General features: G+C 39.1%; 1 protein-coding gene across 2 annotated transcripts in view; it reads right to left on the bottom strand.

Moving 5' to 3' along the window:
• Nucleotides 1-21,196, bottom strand: part of GLRA2 (glycine receptor alpha 2) — a 207,028-nt gene that overhangs the window by 138,999 nt on the left and 46,833 nt on the right. For both annotated transcript variants that reach the window (XM_005903126.2, XM_005903124.2), the window contains exon 4: nucleotides 15,136-15,359. In XM_005903126.2, coding sequence (XP_005903188.1) covers nucleotides 15,136-15,359 — 224 coding nt within the window. The remainder of the gene's footprint in view (nucleotides 1-15,135; nucleotides 15,360-21,196) is intronic.

Genomic DNA, 21,196 nt, shown 5'->3' with positions numbered 1-21,196 from the left:
AGGAAATCAGCTTCCCCCATTCCATTCCTTACTACTTTCCTATTTAGTTTACCTTGCTCATCATACCAGCTTAGGTTTATATCTTACTTAAAGTTTAAATGCCTGATAGATGCAGACATTGTTAACCACGTTAATATTACAGTTTTTTAAATCAAATGAATTTTTAAATTTACTTATTTCTCTCCTATGCAAGGTTCTTCCCTTATGCAATAACCACAAAGGCTACAAGTTTTCCTTTTTACCATCTAAAATAATGCCTTGAACAGAGTAGGTAGTCAATAAACATTTGTTGAACGAATGAATCAGCATCCTCAAGCTCTGTGGGAGAATGTAAGGCTTTTATTCAGCAGAAATGGAAAAACACAAAGGATTTAGAAGAGGAGGATCATCAGAGCCCATGTCATTCAGTCGCTCAGTCATGTCTGACTCTTTGCCACCCCATGGACTGCAGCAAGTCAGGCTTCCCTGTCTTTCACCATCTCTTGGAGCTTGCTGAACTCATATCCATTGAGTCGGTGATGCCATCCAACCATCTCATCCTCTGTCGTCCCCTTCTGCCTCTCAGGAGGCAGGTAAGGCGGTCTGGTATTCCTGTCTGTTGAAGAACTTTCCATAGTTTGTTGTGAAGTCAACAAACTTTGACTTTGTAAAGTCAAAGGCTTTAGCATAGTCAATGAAGCAGAAGTAGATTTTTTTTTTTCTGGAATTCTCTTGCTTTTTGTATGATCCAACAGATGTTGGCAATTTGATCTCTGGTTCCTCTGCCTTTTCTAAATCCAGCTTGAACATCTGGGAGTTCTTGGTTCACTTACTGTTGAAGCCTAGCTTGGAGAATTTTGAGCATTGCTTTACTAGCGTGTGAGATGAGTGCAATTGTGTGGTGGTTTGAACATTCTTTGGCATGCCTTTCTTTGGGATTGGAATGAAAACTGACCTGTTCCAGTCCTGTGGCCACTGCTGAGTTTTCCAAATTTGCTAGCATATTGAGTGCAGCACTTTAACAGTATCATCTTTTAGGATTTGCAATTGCTCAGCTGGAATTCCATCACCTCCACTAGCTTTGTTCATTGTGATGCTTCCTAAGGCCCACTTGACTTTGCATTCCATGATGTCTGGCTCTAGGTGAGTGATCACACCATCATGGTTATCTGGGTCTTTAAGATCTCTTTTGTATAGTTCTTCTGTGTATTCTTGCCACCTCTTAATATTTTCTGCTTCTGTTAGGTCCACACAATTTCTGTCCTTCATTGTGCCCATCTTTTCATGAAATGTTCCCTTGGTATCTCTAATTTCCTTGAAGAGATCTCTAGTCTTTCCCATTCTATTGTTTTCCTCTATTTCTTTACATTGATCCCTTAGGAAGGCTTTCTTATCTCTCCTGCTATTCTTTGGAACTCAGCATTCAGATGGGTATATGTTTCCTTTTCTCCTTTGCCTTTCACTTCTCTTCCTTTCACAGCTATTTGTAAGGCCTCCTCAGACAGCCCTTTTGCCTGTTTGCATTTCTTTTTCTTGGTTATGGTTTTGATCACTCCCTCCTGTACAATGTCACAAACCTCTGTTCATAGTTCTTCAGGCACTCTGTCTATCAGATCTAATCCCTTGAATCTATTTGTCACTTCCACTGTATAATCGTAATTATACAGTGTAAAATCATAATTATATGTAATTGTTATAATTGTACATATGTGTAATTATAATTATACGTATAAAAACACTCCAGAGCCCATGGGGTGTTGCCAAATTCCAAGACTGGCAAAGAAAGCCAGAAAGCTTGCCTGGCCCCTCTCTGTAAGTTGCTAGCATTTCTAGTGGGAACTAGAAATAAGGCAAACCAAACGGAAAGAAAGCCAGAAAGCCATGTCCACCTGTCCTCTAGCCTTGATCAGGTAGCTGGGTCCATGGCCAGGACTGTTCTCATATTGCTAGAAGCATGCATATTAATCACTTTATAATTTCATGTTGGACAGAAGGTTTCTTGACTTGTAAAGCAACTACTCATCATTCATAAGGAATTCCATGTAAGTGGAAGACCATTCCCAGTAAAAGATTCTTGAGGGAAGAAAAAGCCATTTGAAGAGAAAACGAATTTTCAGATGGAATTACAAATTGTCATGAGGGATCTTCTTGCCTAAAGAAAAGATTTCCAACATTCACAGAGAGTAAATTCTGATATAGTAGTCTGTCTTGTTTGGACAGGAAGGGTAAAGGGATGCTTTTGTGTTTTAGGAAAAGCAAGAGTCTCGGGTATATTCCTGCCATTCCTCTCTCAGGGACCATGCGTAGCACACTCTGTGCAGCATATTGCAAACCTTCAGTGGTACATGGAAATAGCAGAGGGTATAGAACCTATGTTCTTTTAGGATTAAAATGCTTAATAAGGAAAAAGAAAACTTCAAGTGATTTCCATAGTATTGATAATCATTCTGTGAGCACCTGCTGTAGCTCGAGTGCTCTCATTATTTTGCAGTCGTGGAGTACTATCCCAGGAGGCAGAGAGAATTCTCTGTTTTTGAGATAAGCACATTGGAGCTCAGAGAGGTTACGCCATTTCCCCAAAGTCACAAAAACAGTGAGCAACCAAAGTTAGATTTGAACCCAACTTTAATTGATGTCAAAGTTTGTTTATTATTTTCTACTCTACAATGTTCCTTCTTAGAATCTGTTGCTAGTTTATCATCTTCTTTTGTCTTTAAAGCTAGCAGAATAGATTGTAGACACCTTGGTTGTCTTCATATTTTCTGCAGTTATCCAGGCTTCCCATGACTTTTCCTTTTAAAAACTCCTCTAGCTTCCCCTGGCCACCTCCTAGAGTAGAAGCATCATTGACTGGGGATCCAGGGGCCTGGGTGGTGGACCAGGCTTATAGAGAAAGAGCAGTTTGACCCTAACTATATCTCTGAGCCTCATTCCTTACCCAAAACTCCATCCTACTCAAAATTTCTATGATTCTAAACTGCAAGTGAAGGTGATCAGCATAAAAATTTCCTCTTATAGGTGAATTTCCACTCTTGAATGTGATGAAAGCCTTAAGTTTAAATAATAATGCTTCTTAAAATTAGAACTTTCTGGCAATCTGGGTTTATATTTGTTGTCCCTGTAGGGCTTTGTCATACCACATCCTAGAACACTATTCACTCTTTCTCCTAAAATGTTAAGGACAGCTTTACTGTACAGTGTAGGTCATGTAGGTCTGTTGACTCTTTCCTCTCAGGTATACTTGGAAATTTCTAAATCATGTGACATTCTAATGCCAGAGAGATCTGACAGGATGCATCATGTATTAAACAAGAGTGTCCTTCTTAAGTGAAATTAGCCTGGAGCAAGTTAGAAGTCAAGTTAGACATGCATCATTTATACAACCCACACATATGGGGAGATGGAGGAAAGGAGTTAGAGTGGCCATTGGATTAAAAGATACCATTAGGCTAGTTGGCTGATCAGGGTCTTCTTTAGCACAATGGGTTTCAAACTCTGGTCGATGTAGGTATCATCTGAGGGGCTTGGTAGGAATGCAGATTCTCAGGCCCTCCTGAGAAACTCAGTTAATGCTGGGCTGATCTTGTGGAGCACATTTTAAGAAGCCCTACTTCAGCATGTCCCAAGGAGGACTTTAGTTACTGTCCGTGTAATGGAATAAGAGGAGAACATTTTGAAAGAGAAATAGGCAGGGATTGAGAAAGAGGTCTGTTTTTTTCAGTGGCATTAGCACTCTCTTTGGAAAATAAGACTTTCTACTAAAAACCTTATCTGGACAATTAGGCTCAAGAAGACTTCTAAGTGACTGGATCAGGGGTAGTGAGACAGTGAGGGAGGTTAGTCATGAACCTCAGTCACCAGGGAGAGGCATGCTGCTAAGGTCAAGGCAGAACACACAAGGTCAACTCATTGGCAACCAAGAATATGGTAGGTGTGACTAGAAAAAACTGGGGTAGTTGCTAAGAAGAGTGGAAGGTGCAGCAGAGAAGAACCCAAAGCAGATGCTTGTTAGCACACACAAGTGTGCAAAAGTAGGCAATGGAACTCTACTCAGGGCAGTAGCAGTCTGTCAGAGTGCTGTCTCTGGTCTCTGACTAGAAAATCTAATATCCCCGAGAGCCATTGAGAAATTTTAAAGAGAGTTGGGGTGGTGGCTGCAACATTCACTGGATGATCCCCAACTAAAGATTTATAAAAACCCCTGGTACTGGTCAGGGATGAAGACAGAGCATGGAGGGAGACCAGCTCCATGTCTTTAGTCAGGAGGGATTCCTGTTAAACAGAACTCCATCTGGGGTATACTCTAGTATATCCATTCAGCAATTTTTGGCAAGCATTTATTGGGCATCATGCTTATCAGACACCTGAAATAACAGTTTCTTGGAAGGGATCATAGTTTAATATCACTAACATATTAATATATATGTGTGTGTATATGTATACATATATGCATTCTTTTTATGGAGTCTATTCCAATAGTTGTGCATTTATTATTCATCTTTTTAAAGTTGTTTTCAAATTCTCATTTAAAGAATGTTCCAGGTTATGTAAATCAGACATAGCTGAACTCAATCAAGTAAAAGGCTTTTCATTACTCCCTTTTATTACACTGGTTGGGTAGAGTGGATAACCTACCTTACAGATCTAGATCCTTAGAGGGCCCTTTGGGTCTGTCAGGGAAGTATGACTTACAATAAATATTTGATGATCTTGAGTTAAAACTCAAGGTGCCCACAAAAGGATCCTTGTCCACAGAGAACAAAAGTAAATCAGTCCAAGTTTGGCTAAGCAGGTAAGGCATGAAGTTTTCAAGCTCATCTTCTGAAAGCTCTGTAATTAAATGGCTGCTTTGACCTTGCGCATCATGTAAAGCATAAAGACGGTCTTGCTCGTTCCAGCCCTAAGGCGTTCCCCTGGTCCACGGGCAGGTGCAGATGTGGCATTGCCTGGTAAGACTGTTTATATAAGTAAAGGTTGAAAAGTCACGGTGTGGAAATTATTAGGATTCTGGAAAGATTCCAGTGCGTGCTCCTGATCAAACTCCTCCCAACTCTTATCCCTGGGTTGGGAAGATCTGCTGGAGAAGGGAATGGCAACCCACTCCAGTATTCTTGCCTGGAGAATCCCATGGACCGAGGAGCCTGGTGGGCTCCAGTCCATGGGGTTGCAAAGAGTCAGACGTGATGGAGCTACTAACACTTTCATAATGGGATAATAGACATTTAGCTAAAGGCTTCCCTGACTACTAAGATGAAAATCTAGGGAGAGAGTAGTATTTCAAGTACTGTTAGTCATTTCCTCCTTTGTGTATGTGAGTTGATAGATTCTCAGGTTCCTTACCAGTATCCCCAAGAGCAGACTTTGATACTGAGAGTATCAAATGGAGGGATGAAGCTAGATGGATAACAGGGCTCAAAATCATGTGGCTAGGACACTGGTGTGGAGAAGGCAATGGCACCCCACTCCAGTACTCTTGCCTGGAAAATCCCATGGACGGAGGAGCCTGGTAGGCTACAGTCCATGGGGTCGCTAAGAGTCGGATACGACTGAGCGACTTCACTTTCACTTTTCACTTTCATGCACTGGAGAAGGAAATGGCAACCCACTCCAGTGTTCTTGCCTGGAGAATCCCAGGGACGGGGGAGCCTGGTGGGCTGCTGTCTCTGGGGTCGCACAGAGTCGGACACGACTGAAGCAATGCAGCAGCAGCAGCAGGACACTGGTGAGAAATCATTTCTTCAATTTTATCTAAGATTGAAACTAAACCCAAGGTTGGTAGTAAGCTTTGCTATTAGAGTCTATCCTTTTAGTTAATTCCAAATAAGCCTAAGACCTGTTTCTCCATGCTGACCTTGGGCTTTGCAGGGAGTCAGTGGCAACAGTGCTGGTTCATCAGCTGTTCTACTCCTCTCCCCTGACTAAAATACCAGTGGCTGACGAGGAAGGTCTATGTTTACCAAACATAAAGGCATCACAGAAAATACCCATATACATTCAGCAATACTAGCTGGGAAGGACAAAAATACAATATCTGCTCCCATCTGTGCCTTGTCCCTTCAGAAAATGTGCACACATATGGTGGGCCCATGTTAATTAAGCCCAAATATGGATTGGATTCAACTTGGAGAGCAACAGATAAATCTGCAGCTAAAACTTTTCCAAATGCTTTGATGCTTCCTGAACGAAAATGTTATCAAGGTGTTGAATAGGAGAGGGCTATAATGAACACCATCAGAAAGAAGAGCTCAGATGATCAAAGATTCAAATAACCAATTCTGCCCACATTTTAGTTACGTTTTAAATTTCATTTAACAGCTACTATTTATTTATACACCAAATATTCATGAAGATAAAATGCTATTAACCTGCACATTAAATTAATGAGAACTAACTTGTCCATGGTTACTCTGTTGTCTGAGTTCACAGCTATTTAATGGTGATGCTGAGTTGAAAAAAGAGGGAATAGCATTGCATAGCAATTCTCTTACTGTTTTATTTGGGATTATTTTACTTTTGGCAAAAAATAAAAAGAACTGCCAATGTGATTTTAAGAAAACCAAAGTAACTTTTATCTGCTGACAGCTGAGAGCAAAATTGTGTTACTTTGCTAGCATTTTTCTGCATTACAACTTCAGTTGTAGTAACTGATGGAAAGTTGTTGGCCACTGTTTCTCCACGGCTAAGGTTGGAGAGAGAATGAAGTATTGGTCAGATGGAAGGATAGTCCATTCTTGATTAGATAACACTTTGGAACCAAGTACAGTTCCTTAGTTGACTCTTAACAAGCAGCTAACATAGGGGCCTGCTGACTTTTGAGGCTGGACAATATTTTCCCATTTTAAAATGGGAATGTCCTTCCTTTGGGTTATGTACTATGAGAATGCACTAAAGTAATTTGTGTGTCTCATGAGCATCATGGTGATATTATGTGTGTTTATTTTGGGATTAATGCCATCCAGGAAGCCTTTGAAAAGGAGCACTATGGACCAGGCAGAAGCCTACATCAACAGAAGTTGAGCAGGCTCACCAGGACCTCTGAATTTCCTTTGGTTTCCTGTCATAAGAAAATTCAGGTGATGAATAATGGCATACTAGCCCTTGAACTCTACTGGTTCAAATCTACTAGGTGATTTCCTTCAGTCTATTTATCCAGATAATAATTATCTCAGTCAACCATCTTTGTATAATTGTCTAAAAGTATATAAACCCATAATTCATGAACACATTCTAAAATAATATCTCTTGGATACTCCTGCTGGTTGAATCAGAGAGTATGCATGATCTAATTTGCGACTGGGAAATTTCTCAGTAGGGAGCTTAGTATTAAGTATTAGTCTCTGTGCAAACTATATGTTGAATATAAGGCTGCCTCTTAAACAGCAAGTAGTCCAACCTTCCCTACCCAACTCCAAAGTCAGGTTCCTCTCCTCAGAAGTTAGATACTCAGTTTGGGAGAAAAAGGTTCAAAGATCCAAAAGTAGTTTGAGATAGGCCTCACAATTCAGAATCTCCTAATTCTGTCTCCCAAGCCCTAAGGAACATGAAGAACCCACTCATTTTTCCTCATCCCAAAGGAATCTTGTGGTTTAGGAAGGAGGAGATCATTTTGAAAATTATTATAGACTTAGGACAGAGCCTCAGACTTCATCTAATCTCCTGGTTCAATCTCATTTTATAGTAAGGAAAGTGAGACTCAGAATGATAAACTGATGGGCTTAGAGAGGCTAGTCTTTGAGCCTAGAGGATACAGTAAATGATGGAAGGAAGTGTGGTGCTCCTGTGCCCTAAGCTACCTTCTTGGTATTCTGTTCTGAAGGTGCTCCATCACCTTCAGAGCAAACTCTAATGAATATTAATGCAGTGGAAAGTTACCTCCAAAAAGAGAATAACCTACCGGTTGCTATTGCTAGTCCAATCAGGTAAACAGTCAAGGACACGTGGTCATGCCGCCTGCCTTGTATTTCATTGCATAATTCCTCTTTTCCTTCAAACAAGGGTAAGATCCTTACTCTGTTGTGTTTGAACCAGTATTATGCCCTTAAGTGTATGTGTATTTCTGAATGCAATCAGGAGTGCAGTTTCTTGTGCTACAGGAGAATCTGTCATGTACAGAACATGCTTTCTAGACTTTAATGCTTTTACCCTCAGCTGCCACTCCAGTACTCTTGCCTGGAAAATCCCATGGACGGAGGAGCCTGGTAGGCTGCAGTCCATGAGGTCGCTAAGAGTCAGACACAACTGAGCGGTTTCACTTTCACTTTCACGCATTGGAGCAGGAAATGGCAACCCACTCCAGTGTTCTTGCCTTGAGAATCCCAGGGACGGCGGAGCCTGGTGGGCTGCCGTCTATGGGGTCACACAGAGCAGACATGACTGAAGCGACTTAGCAGCAGCAGCACCTCTTTTGAGGCCCACTCTCCAAAAGCACCCCCTCTGCGCCACTTAGCTCAGTTTCCTGCTGAAGCCGCCAGCGCATATGCATGCCAGTGCCTCCCAGCCTCCTAACCTTGCTTGCCTCTAGGAAGAAAGGAATCGTGGTTTCCATGGCATTTTCCAGCATTTCTCTGAAGCCTCACTGCTTAATTCCGATGTGGGCACTTATGTTACAGTCATTAATTACTGCATTAAGTCAAGTCACAAAACTAATGAGGATCTGGACACAGAGTTGGAAAATGAGAATGTAATTTTGCCTGGATTATAGGATATAAAGATAAACATGGTCCAAATATGCACAGAGAGAAGAAATCACAGCTTTGCATAGCTGCCTTCTAATAGAAAATATGGGCTTATGTGTCTCATCAAAATTGAGAGTAAGATAATCAAAGCATTACCATTGGTAACATTTAGGCAGGTCTTAGTTCACTGTGCATTCCATTTTCAGCTCTGACATCTAAATAAAGCATGCTCTTTTTTTCCCTCTGCTATAACAATCATTCTATAACTGAAGTTAGAATCTTTGAAGTTCTTGTATCAGGCCATAGGGATGAGTCAAGAGTAGGAGATGATGTTAGAAAATCTGACCTTTTATGTGTGTGGATAAAGACAGGTCATTAGACAGGATTATTTGGCGAGCACAGTTGGATACTTGTCTAGAAATCTACACTTCAACTACTCTCATTGCTGCCTGTAATCTATCATTAGAGAGAGAGAAGGCATGTCAGTCCCCAAGAGTTCTCTATGACAACTCAGATACTACTGGGATGGTGGGACACTGAATCCTTGATGCCTGGATTTATGAATCGAATCAAAAGAAATTAACAAGGAAATCACCTCTAACACCATAAAGGAGTAAGTTTCAGGTCAGATTAAGTTGATGATGAGAGTGACGTGGAATACTGTTATGGAGGAACAATCGCAGAACTATGTATTGTTTGGAGAACTCTATGCAGTTGGAAGACAGCATAGGACCCCCCAGCTACCTGATCAGTCAAATAAGAAGACAGTGAAGGCAAACAGTCATGTCCAGAAATCGTGGGGCTCTATTCTGGTCAGTTTACTCTTTGACTTACAGACTGGGACAGAAAGCACAATCATGAAATTACAAGAAAATACCAAGGGCCCCAGAGCAGAGGGCAATGCCATTTTTGACTATCTTGGAGGGATTGGGGGCAGGAGGAGAAGGGGACAACAGAGGATGAGATGGCTGGATGGCATCACTGACTCGATGGACGTGAATCTGAGTGAACTCTGGGAGTTGGTGATGGACAGGGAGGCCTGGCGTGCTGCGATTCATGGGGTCGCAAAAAGTCGGACACGACTGAGCGACTGAACTGAACTGAACTGATGCATATAGCGTATTCCACCAAAGCTTTTAAGCAAATCATCTCTTTTCCAAAGCTGAGGAAATAGAGGTTCAGAGGGAGAACAAATTTTACCTAGGTCACACAGTTCTGAGGCCAGAGACCCTAGCTCAAGGGTATTTGACTCTAAAAGCCTCGTTGACTATAATATTAGAAGGAACCAAGATAGCAGTCAATATCACAAAATTCAGAGTAGGGGCCTCAAACTGTGCAGCAAACTGGAAACTGCAACATGAAGAACTTCTTGGTGCTGATTTTACACACTGTAAAATTAAACCAGCAACATAATATTGGTGACCAAACATATGTCCACTAACTCTGGGGGGATGAAAATTTATGAAAGCAAAATCAGTGATGGAATCCCTCCATTCTTATAAAAATGGTAACCATTTGTTTATCATGTTAACAAATGTAGGAAAATGAGACTAATTTAAGTTGTAGCAAATATGATTTAAGGTATATAAGGAAGAAGTTCTGGAGGCTTCCCTGGTGGTCCAGTGGTTAAGAATCTGCCTTCCGATACAAGGGGCATGAGTACGATCCCTGCTTGGGGAACAAAGATCCCACATGCCATGGGACAAGTAAGTCCACGCACCACCACTAGAGAAGACCACAGTCCAAACTGCTGCGCCCATGTGCTCTAGAGCCCGTGGCAAGCAGCTAGAAAATGCCTGTGCACTGCAACAAAGACCCAGCACAGCCAAAAACTAATAAATACATTTAAAAGTAATAATTTATGCACAATATTAGAGTAACTTATATAAAATCTGCTTCTTTGATGTTCTTTAAAAATAGAATAAGTTCTCAACAAGTTGCCTGAAGGTAAGGAGTTTACTTAATAACTTTGTTTTGTGTTGTCATTTAGTCACTAAGTCATGTCTGACTCTTTGCAACCCCATGGACTGTAGCCTACCAGGCTCCTCTGTCCATGGAATTCTCCAGGTAAGCTATATAAACTATACATGCTACATAAAACTATCAAATGAGCTTCCTATTTGAAAGGCTTCCCAGGTGGCTCAGTGGTAAAGAATCCACCTGCCAATATAGGAGACACAAGAGACTCAGACTCAATCCTAGGTAGGGAAGATCCCCTGGAGTGGAAAATGGCAACCCATTCCAGTATTCTTGCCTGTAAATCCCATGGACAGAGGAGCCTGGCGGGCTACAGTCCACGGGATCGCAGAGAATCGAACACAAGTGAGCACAAACACAAAATCGAAACTGTGGCATCTTGAATTTAAACAGTCTTTTTGGTCATTTGTGAAATTCAAAGATACTTTATATCCACGTCTTAAATCTTACCTCCTTCCTCTAATAGTCCATTGAAAATTGAGTCCCCAAAAGATTGGTTCCAAAACCATATGTCTTTTGAATTGTATTTGTTTGTGTCTTTAAATGGAATTGGAGTAAATGAAGAATTAATGTGAGGTAGGAGATGTTAGCTCTGAAACAGATGTCAAGAGCTTTGATTGTTGGTCTGAGCTTTCCTATTTATGGGCTCCATTATTTTAACTCATTTAACTTTTGAAAGAAGTCACTTCCTTATCAGTAAAATAGGGATATTTTGCAAGGTAATACCTTCAAAAAAAAAATCCTATGCATCTATAAAAGTCAGCATTCTGGCAGAAAATTCTCAGGAGCAATGAGAAGGAAGGGAAGAAAACAGATATTAGCAAAGACATTGTGGACATTTGAGACCAGTTGCTTCTCTTTAAAAATGCTCACCCTCTCCTTTTTTATTTCATAATGTACACCATATGCTATGATGTCCTAACGTCTACTACAATTTACTATACTTGATTCAGTAAATATTATTTGAGCAATAGTATGTATGATACTCAAGGCTCACTTCTTTCTTTCACTATGGATTTTGGCCTTTTAAGTAATATAAATTTAGAATTTGAGTGTCTCTGAAGAGACTGTACAAAGCAAGATGTGTGTCCTTGTTTACACTTTGGTCAAGAATGGTCAGTACTTAATGGGGTGGGTCAACAAAAAAGCTTCAAAACAGGGTAAGATCAAACATGTCAGGGAAGTGAATAATTAAAAAATAGAAATCAGAGGTTAAGTAGACAGGAACAAATTTGACACTTTTTTGCCAACAGAGACTATGTCCTGCATCACTGTGTATTTGCTTAAATTTTACTCAGATACTCCAGGTATTTGAATCTGCAGGACACTTATGGATTTCTGGTCTACTGTTACTCCCTTTTTTAAACTTTGGTCTTCAGACTAACAAGATAGATTACATTGTGGGAAGTGTGATCTTGCTTGTTATAAAGTCAGTGGCTGCATAGTTCTCATTGTGTTTTGTTTGGCCGTCAAAGCCTTGGGCTTTGGTCTCCATGCAGAGTTAATTCTGCTCCTACAAAATTAAGAAAGTGTAGAATTTTTCCTGGATGCAGCACTTCTATCCATATGCTTCAGGTTTCAGGAAAATTCAAATACGAAGCATACCCATAGGACATCATTTTTTTTTAATGTGGACCAGTGTTGAAGTAATTATTAGAATGTGTCAGATGGAGGCAATTCATGAGTTTATCTTTGGTGCTTCTGTTGTATCCCTTCCTTGTATCTTTCTTAACTCTCTTCATCCTATCTGATTTTTCCTCTCAGGCATCCAATATGCTTGTTCCACTATTCTTCACAGACATTAAACCTACTATCTGAAAGAAAATTTTGTGTCAGTTCTTTATAGTTTAGTATGAATTGAGGACAACATGTTCCCTCTCCTGCGGGTATTTGCATTGTAAACCTGAGAGTTAAGAGAAAGTCTTTCCTCATGGAATGTCAGCAAGGACTTTCCACACCTTTTAGACATCAGAAACTGATCTTTAAACTTGAGTTGGACCTGTAGCTGGGCGTGTATTAGCACTAATTCCTCCTTACCCTCTAGTTAAGATGGGCCAGGTGACTCAAATAAGCAGGAGTGTAGGTGCCAACCCCCAAATTCTAACAATATTTGAGTCACAGAATTCGTTTGCAGAGTTAGAGCCACTTTTCTTTCCCTTGTTCCTATTTATTCCTGCTACTTAAATTATCTGATATGTGCCTGCCTTGTTCGGCTGGAGCCCTTCCAGGGCAGAGACCACATTTTTCTCAGCTCTGGATCTCTAGGCCCGGCACGGTGTCTGGCTCACTGAAAACCCTTCCTGACAAATAATTAGATTCCTGCAGTTCAAATCTGCCTAAAGCTATGTTTCCTTAAGTTCTCTTACACCAAGGGTCTTTCCCCTCATTTCATAGAATACCCACCATGAGGGAAAGGTCGAAACTAGTCTGTCACAGGACAAACTCCACCCAACCCAAAACAATTGTTGGGGGGTATTTCAGAGCCTACTGGGAAGCAGAGATAGAAGAATTGCCTTTGGATCTAGTCTGACGAAAATTATATTCTTCATGGTTCTAGAATGCAAGGGCTTTATAGAACAGAAGGGGGAAAAAAGCTAGTTTTATTTCAGCAGTGCCTGATGCCAGGTATTTACTAGAGCAAATGCCACCCAAGGCCCAGAGGGTTAGCTGGAGCAGCTGATACTCTGTGCTGCTTTTTATAACTCTCCTTCCCAGCACCATGCTCTACGTATGTCCCATTTCATCAGGTCACATCAACTTAAGTTGTGCCCAATACTGCATCTTATACCAAATGCATCACTATGTGGAATATTCTGTTTCCTTAAAAAAAATTATAAAAATAAAGTTAAATTCCTTAAAAATAAAGTAGGGGAAGTTTCCCTGATTCTTTGTGAAAGCAGTGACTTTGCCACTTTTTACAAATGAGCAGCCTCTTTACTTCCAAAAGACATTGCAACTATCAGCAAGCTGCGAAATTACTAGGTTAAGAATGGAATGTACAGTACAGAACTAAATTGTATATAAAATTGTGAAATACAATTTTGGTGGTGGTGAGTGGTGAGTCTGCAAACTTGTGAAAATCATTTGCAGAGATACTTGCTGTCCACTTTGTTTTTTGGTAGTAAGATTAGAGAGAAAGGGAGATTCTATAATGTAATATATAAAATGTGATCTTTAAAATGTCAATATTTATTCAATATATTTGATATCTCTCTTATACAATACACAGTCTTGGCCATTTGGGAGGGGGTGTAAAAGATGGAAAATCCAAATATCTTGACTTTAAAGGACTTATTATTTAGAAAGAATGTTAATTTTAAAATATAAGAAGCCATCATTTCATTTATTGAGAACATACCATGTGTGTCAAGAACTGTGGCAAGTATTTGTATATACTGTATATCAGGGGCTGGCAAACTATGGCCAAAGGGCTAAATCTAGTCTATCATCTGTTTTTATAAATAAAGTTGTATTGAAACACAGCCACATCTATTTGTTTGAGTATTGTCTATGACTGTTTTGTGCTATAATGGCAGAGTTGAGTAGCTATGACAGCGTTGAGATAGTCTGACCTGCAAAACTAAATAAAGTTTCTATCTGCCCTTATAGAAAATATTTGCTGACCTCTGCTGTATATAATTTGTTCTCACAAGAATACTCAGATAAATACAGATTTTCCCATTTTCCAATTAAGGTAACTGAAGGTATAGCTTATGTAACTTAGCAAGTGGCAAAGCATGGATTTAATTCTAGATTTATCTGGTTCCAAAAATCTATGTTCTTATGCTATATTTGTGTATAGAAGTAGCCAAAATATGGGGCAGGAAGAAGTCAGAGCCTTATAGAGTCACAGAAAATTATTATTAGGGTTCAGAAAAGAGAGATTATTTTGATCATAGGGTGATAAAGATTCTGGAGAAGATTATATTTGAATACAAAAGTGAAAATGCATGTGAGGAATTTTGTGTCCCAAACTCAAGCCCAAGAAAAGTTAACAGATGAAGGTCAGATGTTTAATTAGAAGTAGAGCTGGGATTAGAACCAGTTTTCCATTCACTGAGCATAAGTATGCCATCGGTGACCATACTGAACCATTGAATCTGTGTGTGTGTGTGTGTGTGTGGTTAAATGCTATAGAATGGCATAATTATTTGAAATGAAATGTATGTTGAATGAAACATACAAAAACTTGTATGCTTTGCTCAGTAGTAATTGAACTAAATGGCCTGCGCTTCCTTTATTGAATCAATCAAAAAACATATTTGTGCAGACATTTATATGATACCACCACCTAACCAACATCCTACCAAATATATTTTGGTTGTGGAAGATTGCAGTTCTGAGACAATGAGAACCACTGGCATGCTCAATGACTTTAATTTCAAATAATAAACAAGAGACCACAAAGGATAATATTCATATCCATCTTGCCCTGCAGAGTCAGGTGGCTCTAGGTCAGGAGAAGAATGGAGAAGGGAGCAAAGGGTAGCTGAAGGAAGCTTACCTGATACTGTAGAGTACTTTGCCATTTTTTGAAATGCGAAGTAATTTGTTGTCAGTTGTAACATCATGGAAGTTGGCCCCCTTCTCATTGGCAAAGAACAAATCTGGTTTCCAAATGGAGTCCAGCATCGATGGGTCCAGGTCCAGAGAATCATCAGGGTACTCGCTATATGCCAACCGTGAATCATTCCACTGTTGTCTCAGAAAAATATTCACTCGGTAGTCCTACAGAAACGCCATGCATAAGAGTTATCTATCAACCACTCTGACATATTTTCCCCTCACTCTTCTCCCTGATTTGATGCATGCCGTATTGGTATCTGAATAAACCAGACTGTGTATATCTTGGTCAAAATAAACCACTCAATTCTATTAGGAGTGGGAACAGAGGGGAGAAAAAAAGAAGACTCAACCAAACCAGAACACTGATGGAACAAGTTGAATTGGTTGAATTCTTACTTAATTTAATCATTCTGGGTGGAAAGAATTTGCCTGCAATGCAGGAGATGTGAGTTTGATCCCTGGGTCAGGAAGATCCCCTGGAGAAGGAAATGACAAACCACTCCAGTATTCTTGCCTGGGAAATCCCACAGACAGAGGAACCTGGTGGGCTACAGTCCATGGGGTTGCAAAGTCAGACACGACTTAGCGACTAAACAAATAACAACCATCCGATTTAGCTGTAGAAAAAGATAATGGTAAGTACAGCAGTCAGTCTTTGATGGCAGATTATCAGATAAAACTGATATATTTTCCAAATCAGAAATGACATGATCTCTGTTTTCAATCTTTCTCAGATGCTTTAGGCAGAAGAAAAGCCACTCTGTAATTTTGTAGTGGAAATCTTATTATAAAACTCTGATATGATGGGGCAGTAGTTTTTAAATTCATCAACATAAATATTAAGATGTTTCATGTTGACAAGATAATTCCCTTACAGCTACTTACTTTTGAAACTCTTAAATATTTTATCATTTCTCTGAATGGGTTGTATATACGGTAGTCGACTTGATGCTTCATCAAAACAGAAATCTCTTTCATGTTTTCCTAATCTGAGTACCTTTTGATAAAGGTGTTCCTCCCCGTGGAAATTCAGGTACACCATGTCATTCCCACTTGGCCTGGAAATTTTCTTCTGTGCTAATGAATCAGCGTGAGGCAGTAACTTCTCTTCAGAGGATTTTTACTCAAAGGTCTTTAGGTTCATGGAAATTGTTGCTTTGCTTGACAGAGCAAACCCAATAGAGGCTTCAACAGTATTCCCTAGTTAAGCGGGACTATGGTTCAGAGCTCACATTTGTCCACATCTGCCACCTGTGGGCTTTCGGGATGATATATACTCATCCCATCTTACTCTTTTTACCTTTTCCACCTTCATTTGCTTTGTCTCCACATCTGTGTTTTGGCATCTGGATTTTGGATCATTGCTTACTTTTCTGTAACAGTGACCAACATGTCCTAGTTTGCCTAAGAATTTTTCCAATTTAGCCTCAGAAGTCCCACATTCAGGGAACCCACTCAGGCATAGGCAAAACTTGGATGGTTGGTTTTTCTATCAGGTACAATGGAGACCACCTCAGGATTGTCTGTTTCGGTTAATCCCTTTAGAGCCAAAAGAAAACTCGCAACTAGGTTGTAAAGATCAGGGTGGATGAAAGAGTGTCAATCCATTTCCCTCTCCTTAATCAATAAACTCTCCAAATTCTCATGACTTCTCCCCGTAATACAGCCATTTGACAATCAGGCTGGTAGAGTATTTTGGAAATGGCAGTTCTTAGAAAGAGTGCCCCATGTGGGTTTAAAGAATGCTAATAATCAAATAGTTACTAACTTCTGGAAATCAGTCATCAAAGCCTAGCTTCTTAGGAAAAGCTGAAATATATTTTTAATAATGACTGTATGTTTCTCTATTGTACAACATAAGGACTTTTTGACTTGGAAAATTTTATCAGCTGACTTTTATTTGGGATTATTGGACAGAGGAACCTGGCAGACTACAGTCCATGGGGTTGCAAAGAGTCGAACACGACTGAAAAACTTCATTTTACTTTATACCAGACCTGCGAAGCAAATTCCCAGACCTAAGAGGGTGCTGTTGTGGGCCCAGGGAAGCTTCTTTTCCATTCTATTTGCTCATTGGCTATCCCCTCCCTTCAAGAGTGAACCAAGAGAATGGCAAAATCTTAAAAGTTCTCCCCATCACATATTTTGCATTTTTGGAATTATCCAAACTGGCATGCTGCGATTCATAGGGTCGCAAAGAGTCGGACATGACTGAGCGACTGAACTGAACTGAAAGGAATCAGAGGATGGTAAATGGAAATAGATGACCACTTCAGTGTTTCATTGGCAACAGGAGTTATTGGAAGCTTTGGAGTTTTGTGTGAGTAAAGAATGGAAATGTGTGATTTGTGGAAAACCAAAACAGGGGCTGTTGGAAATAAAATAGTCCAATTTGCATATAAATAGGTACTAGATAGACCAACTGTGATATTTTCTGAAGATTTCCTGAAGGAAAAAATGCAGTGTATCCACTATGTGACAACTACCCCTTTTATTTTCGGGTTCGGGTGGGAACCAATTATCCTTAATAAAAATTTTTGTGTGAGGGTTTATGAGATTGTTTCAGCAGGAGGTAGGAGAGAGAGGATGTCATCTCTTAGTCAATTCTGGAGGTAGAAAAATTCTAAGTATAGGAAGTAATGACAGCTGGAAATAACAGAGATGAATGGGTTAAATTTCTTAGGCCATAGGGAGACCCCCTACCCCGGAAGGAAACAGAATGAGAGAGGCCATGTAAAGTCAGAGAGTGAGTATTCAGCAACAAAATCACCAGGAGAACATCACTATAGTCCTCCTTTGAACCTGAGAATGATTCAAATATGCATGTTGAGAGATTTCAGAGAATATTACATTAGTGACATAAAATATGAAACATTGACCTTTTTAAAAAAATCTCAATATAAATTTTCACAGCTAATGTACATCTTTTAAAAAAGTCTTTCCCACAAGTTTTCTTCTCCAGTGTTTCCTACTTTTCTATTTTGAATTTTCTTCCAATATCAGAACTATAAAAAAGAGCACTGAATCTATCTTATCACAATAGAACCACTTAATGTCTAAGAGTTAATTTAAAATAAATTAATTAGCCTGTTCATAAGCAAGGATAAGTGGAAAAGTTAGAGGAGAAAATATATTTTATGCCATAGTGACAGGAATTATATAAAATAAGACTTTTATTAGATCTTTTGGAAGTATTTTTTTCTTTATAATGTATAGGAATTAAAATTTTCCTTAATTTTGTTCATGATGATGATACATTATTCCAGAATAAATGGCAACCCTTAAAACTTTAAAGAATAGAAAAGAACACCCAAGGATACAGAGAAGTAGATAGCCAAAGAAAAGATCTTCCAGGGCTGTGCCTGTATAATTCTTTCAGTTCACTATCATTTTCAATATAGGGTACAAATTTGACACATGGTTTATCCATGCACTGCCTCTGTTTATTTACAGATAGGTTTTTTCTCTCAAGATATTCCAAACCACCAAAGATAGTTATATTGTTCTGTAGCCTTTCTTTGTCTTTATTTTTGCTTCTAGGTTTAATGAAATATTAAAGGAGAAGTAAACACTGAGAGACATACTTAAGTGCAGACTGAACTTTCTTTTATACTACCTTGTCTCTCCAGAGACAGATTCTACTTCAAGTAAATGACATATCTCCTTGTATTAAAATTTGATTTTCTATGATTGACTCCCTGGGTACTAGATTAGATAATGGAAACATTTAAATTAAAAATGTATGTGTATGTGTGTGTGTGTGTGTGTATGTGTATATATATATATTTATTTATTTATTTGTGTGTGTGCATGTCTGTATGTGTGTAAATGCATACATTTATCTTTATTTTTCAAAAGCTATGTTTAAGTCATAGAATCTTTATATATTCTTAGCACAGGTAATACAGGTACCTATATTCCATACTATTACTTCACATCAAATTTAGAATTTCTAAAGTTTTACTATTTTGGTACCTTCTAATTCTATGCCCATGCCACAAAGATTGTTTCCTTAAATTGAATTATTTTGTTATATTTAGTCTAGCGTTTGTACTTGGGGATTGCAACTCTATCTCATCCACATTCATACTGAACTTCACTACTTCTCTCTTTATTTTATATGTATATATTTTTCAGTCCAATTATGTCATAAAGTTTTCTCTTTTTTATTTAAATTTATTTATTTTAATTGGAGGCCAATAACTTTACAATATTGTATTGGTTTTGCCATACGTCAACATGAATCCACCACGGGTGTACACGTGTTCCCCATCTTGAACCCACCTCCCACCTCCCTCCCCATACCATCCCTCTGGGTCATCCCAGTGCAAAGATATGCTTTGTGGATTTTTCATAGACCTATATGGCATTTTGGTTTTAACTTCCAGCTACCCTGCAGTAATGTTTTCATCATCTTAAGTTTGTGCTAGCTTTGAATATGGAAAGTTAGCTTTGAATTTGAAATTATGGGAGGAGCAGTTGCTTTATGATCAATTCAGGTTTTAACATTGCATTTTAAATTTAGAGACCAGGTCACCTTGCATCTTAGATTAACAAAATGTTAGGTTGATTCTTGGTTCTCCCTTAAGAAGTTAGAAATAAAGAATGTAGGTACCTGCTATTCCTGGTAAGTTAGCATATGCAGCTGTAGAATGAAAAGGAGCCTGTAACATCATTCCAGCAGTTACAGCAACCATACAATCTCCTAAGGGGCTATCTACATACATCTTATCCAGTTCTTTGGGAACATGATTTCAGGTTGGAGATAAAACAACTCTTCACCCTGCAGCAGTAACCAGCAGAAGATGTGGAATTTGGGGAAGATTCTGGGGAGCTGGAATCATATTCTAGAGATACTCTCTGAGTAGACACATTTTGTACACTTTCAGCTCTTTCTACCCCCTCCCTGCTGTTGCAATCTATTTCCTGCTGCTTTGGCATGGGGAATGTTCCAGCACTCACAGGTTCAAGCCACATTCTGTTCACCCACATCCTTCCAGGCAGTTATTTGGAAGGTTTGAGGAGACTGTCTCTTCTCCGTTTTCTAATGGCCCAACCTTGGGGACAGCTGCATGCAGATGGCATGCAAATATTCTTGACCTTTACTGACACTATCAGTATTCCCGAACTATGCCTTTGTGTTAGGAAGGAGGGGCTTGTAAATACACCCGTCATCCAGTAAATTAACTTGCCATCACTAGCTAAAGAAAAAGGGGAAAGAAAGAAAAGGAAATGGTAAACTTACATACCAAAACTAAATTATAACCTGTCTCATCATACACCCCTTTCTGGTCTAATGAGTCTTTTGGAATCATAAACAACAACAAAAAATTGTCCCACTGAATACTCTTAACACAGGGTCAGCTAGTAATGACCATCAGCAGATCCCTGTGACTTTTAATGAACAGAAGTATATATTTTGAAATAATGTGTATGACCATAATGATCCATAAAAATATTCCTTAGAATAACACAAATATATTGTCCTATGAGTGCACGTCTTCAACACTAATATACCAAAGGAGTAAGAGGCAATATGAGTCCCTGTGTGAGCCTGTTCTTTGCAGGGAGTAAGTAACAACAGTAATTTAGTGGGATTTCATCAAGCATAATAGGGCACACTGGACAGCACCAAAAGAAAGTCATACTGAGTTCTTAAAACAGATACTTATTGCCTTTTATTTAGAAACAAACATCCAAACTAAATTCTTCAATAATGCTGCCAAGTGTTGTGGGATAAGAGTGGGATATGAGAGAAATCAACATGTTTAGAAACTCAAAATTCTGATACATTCTTGGAAAAAAATCATTCCAGAAAACATAGGGAAAGCAAAACTATTATTCTCCCCCCCATTCATAGCACTAATCAACATCCTCAGTAACTACATGCATTACTGTGCATAAAAACTAAGAGTCTGATGTCTTGTCAACTAAAGAGTTAAAGGAAGAATTTGTTTCTGTTTAATTTTTTTTTGACCATCTTTTGAGCCATATTTTGT

The sequence above is a fragment of the Bos mutus genome, chromosome X, assembly GCF_027580195.1.
Source record: "Bos mutus isolate GX-2022 chromosome X, NWIPB_WYAK_1.1, whole genome shotgun sequence".
Lineage (NCBI taxonomy): Eukaryota > Metazoa > Chordata > Mammalia > Artiodactyla > Bovidae > Bos > Bos mutus.
The sequence above is the reverse complement of the archived record's forward strand: the minus strand, read 5'-3'. Positions and strand labels throughout refer to the sequence as shown.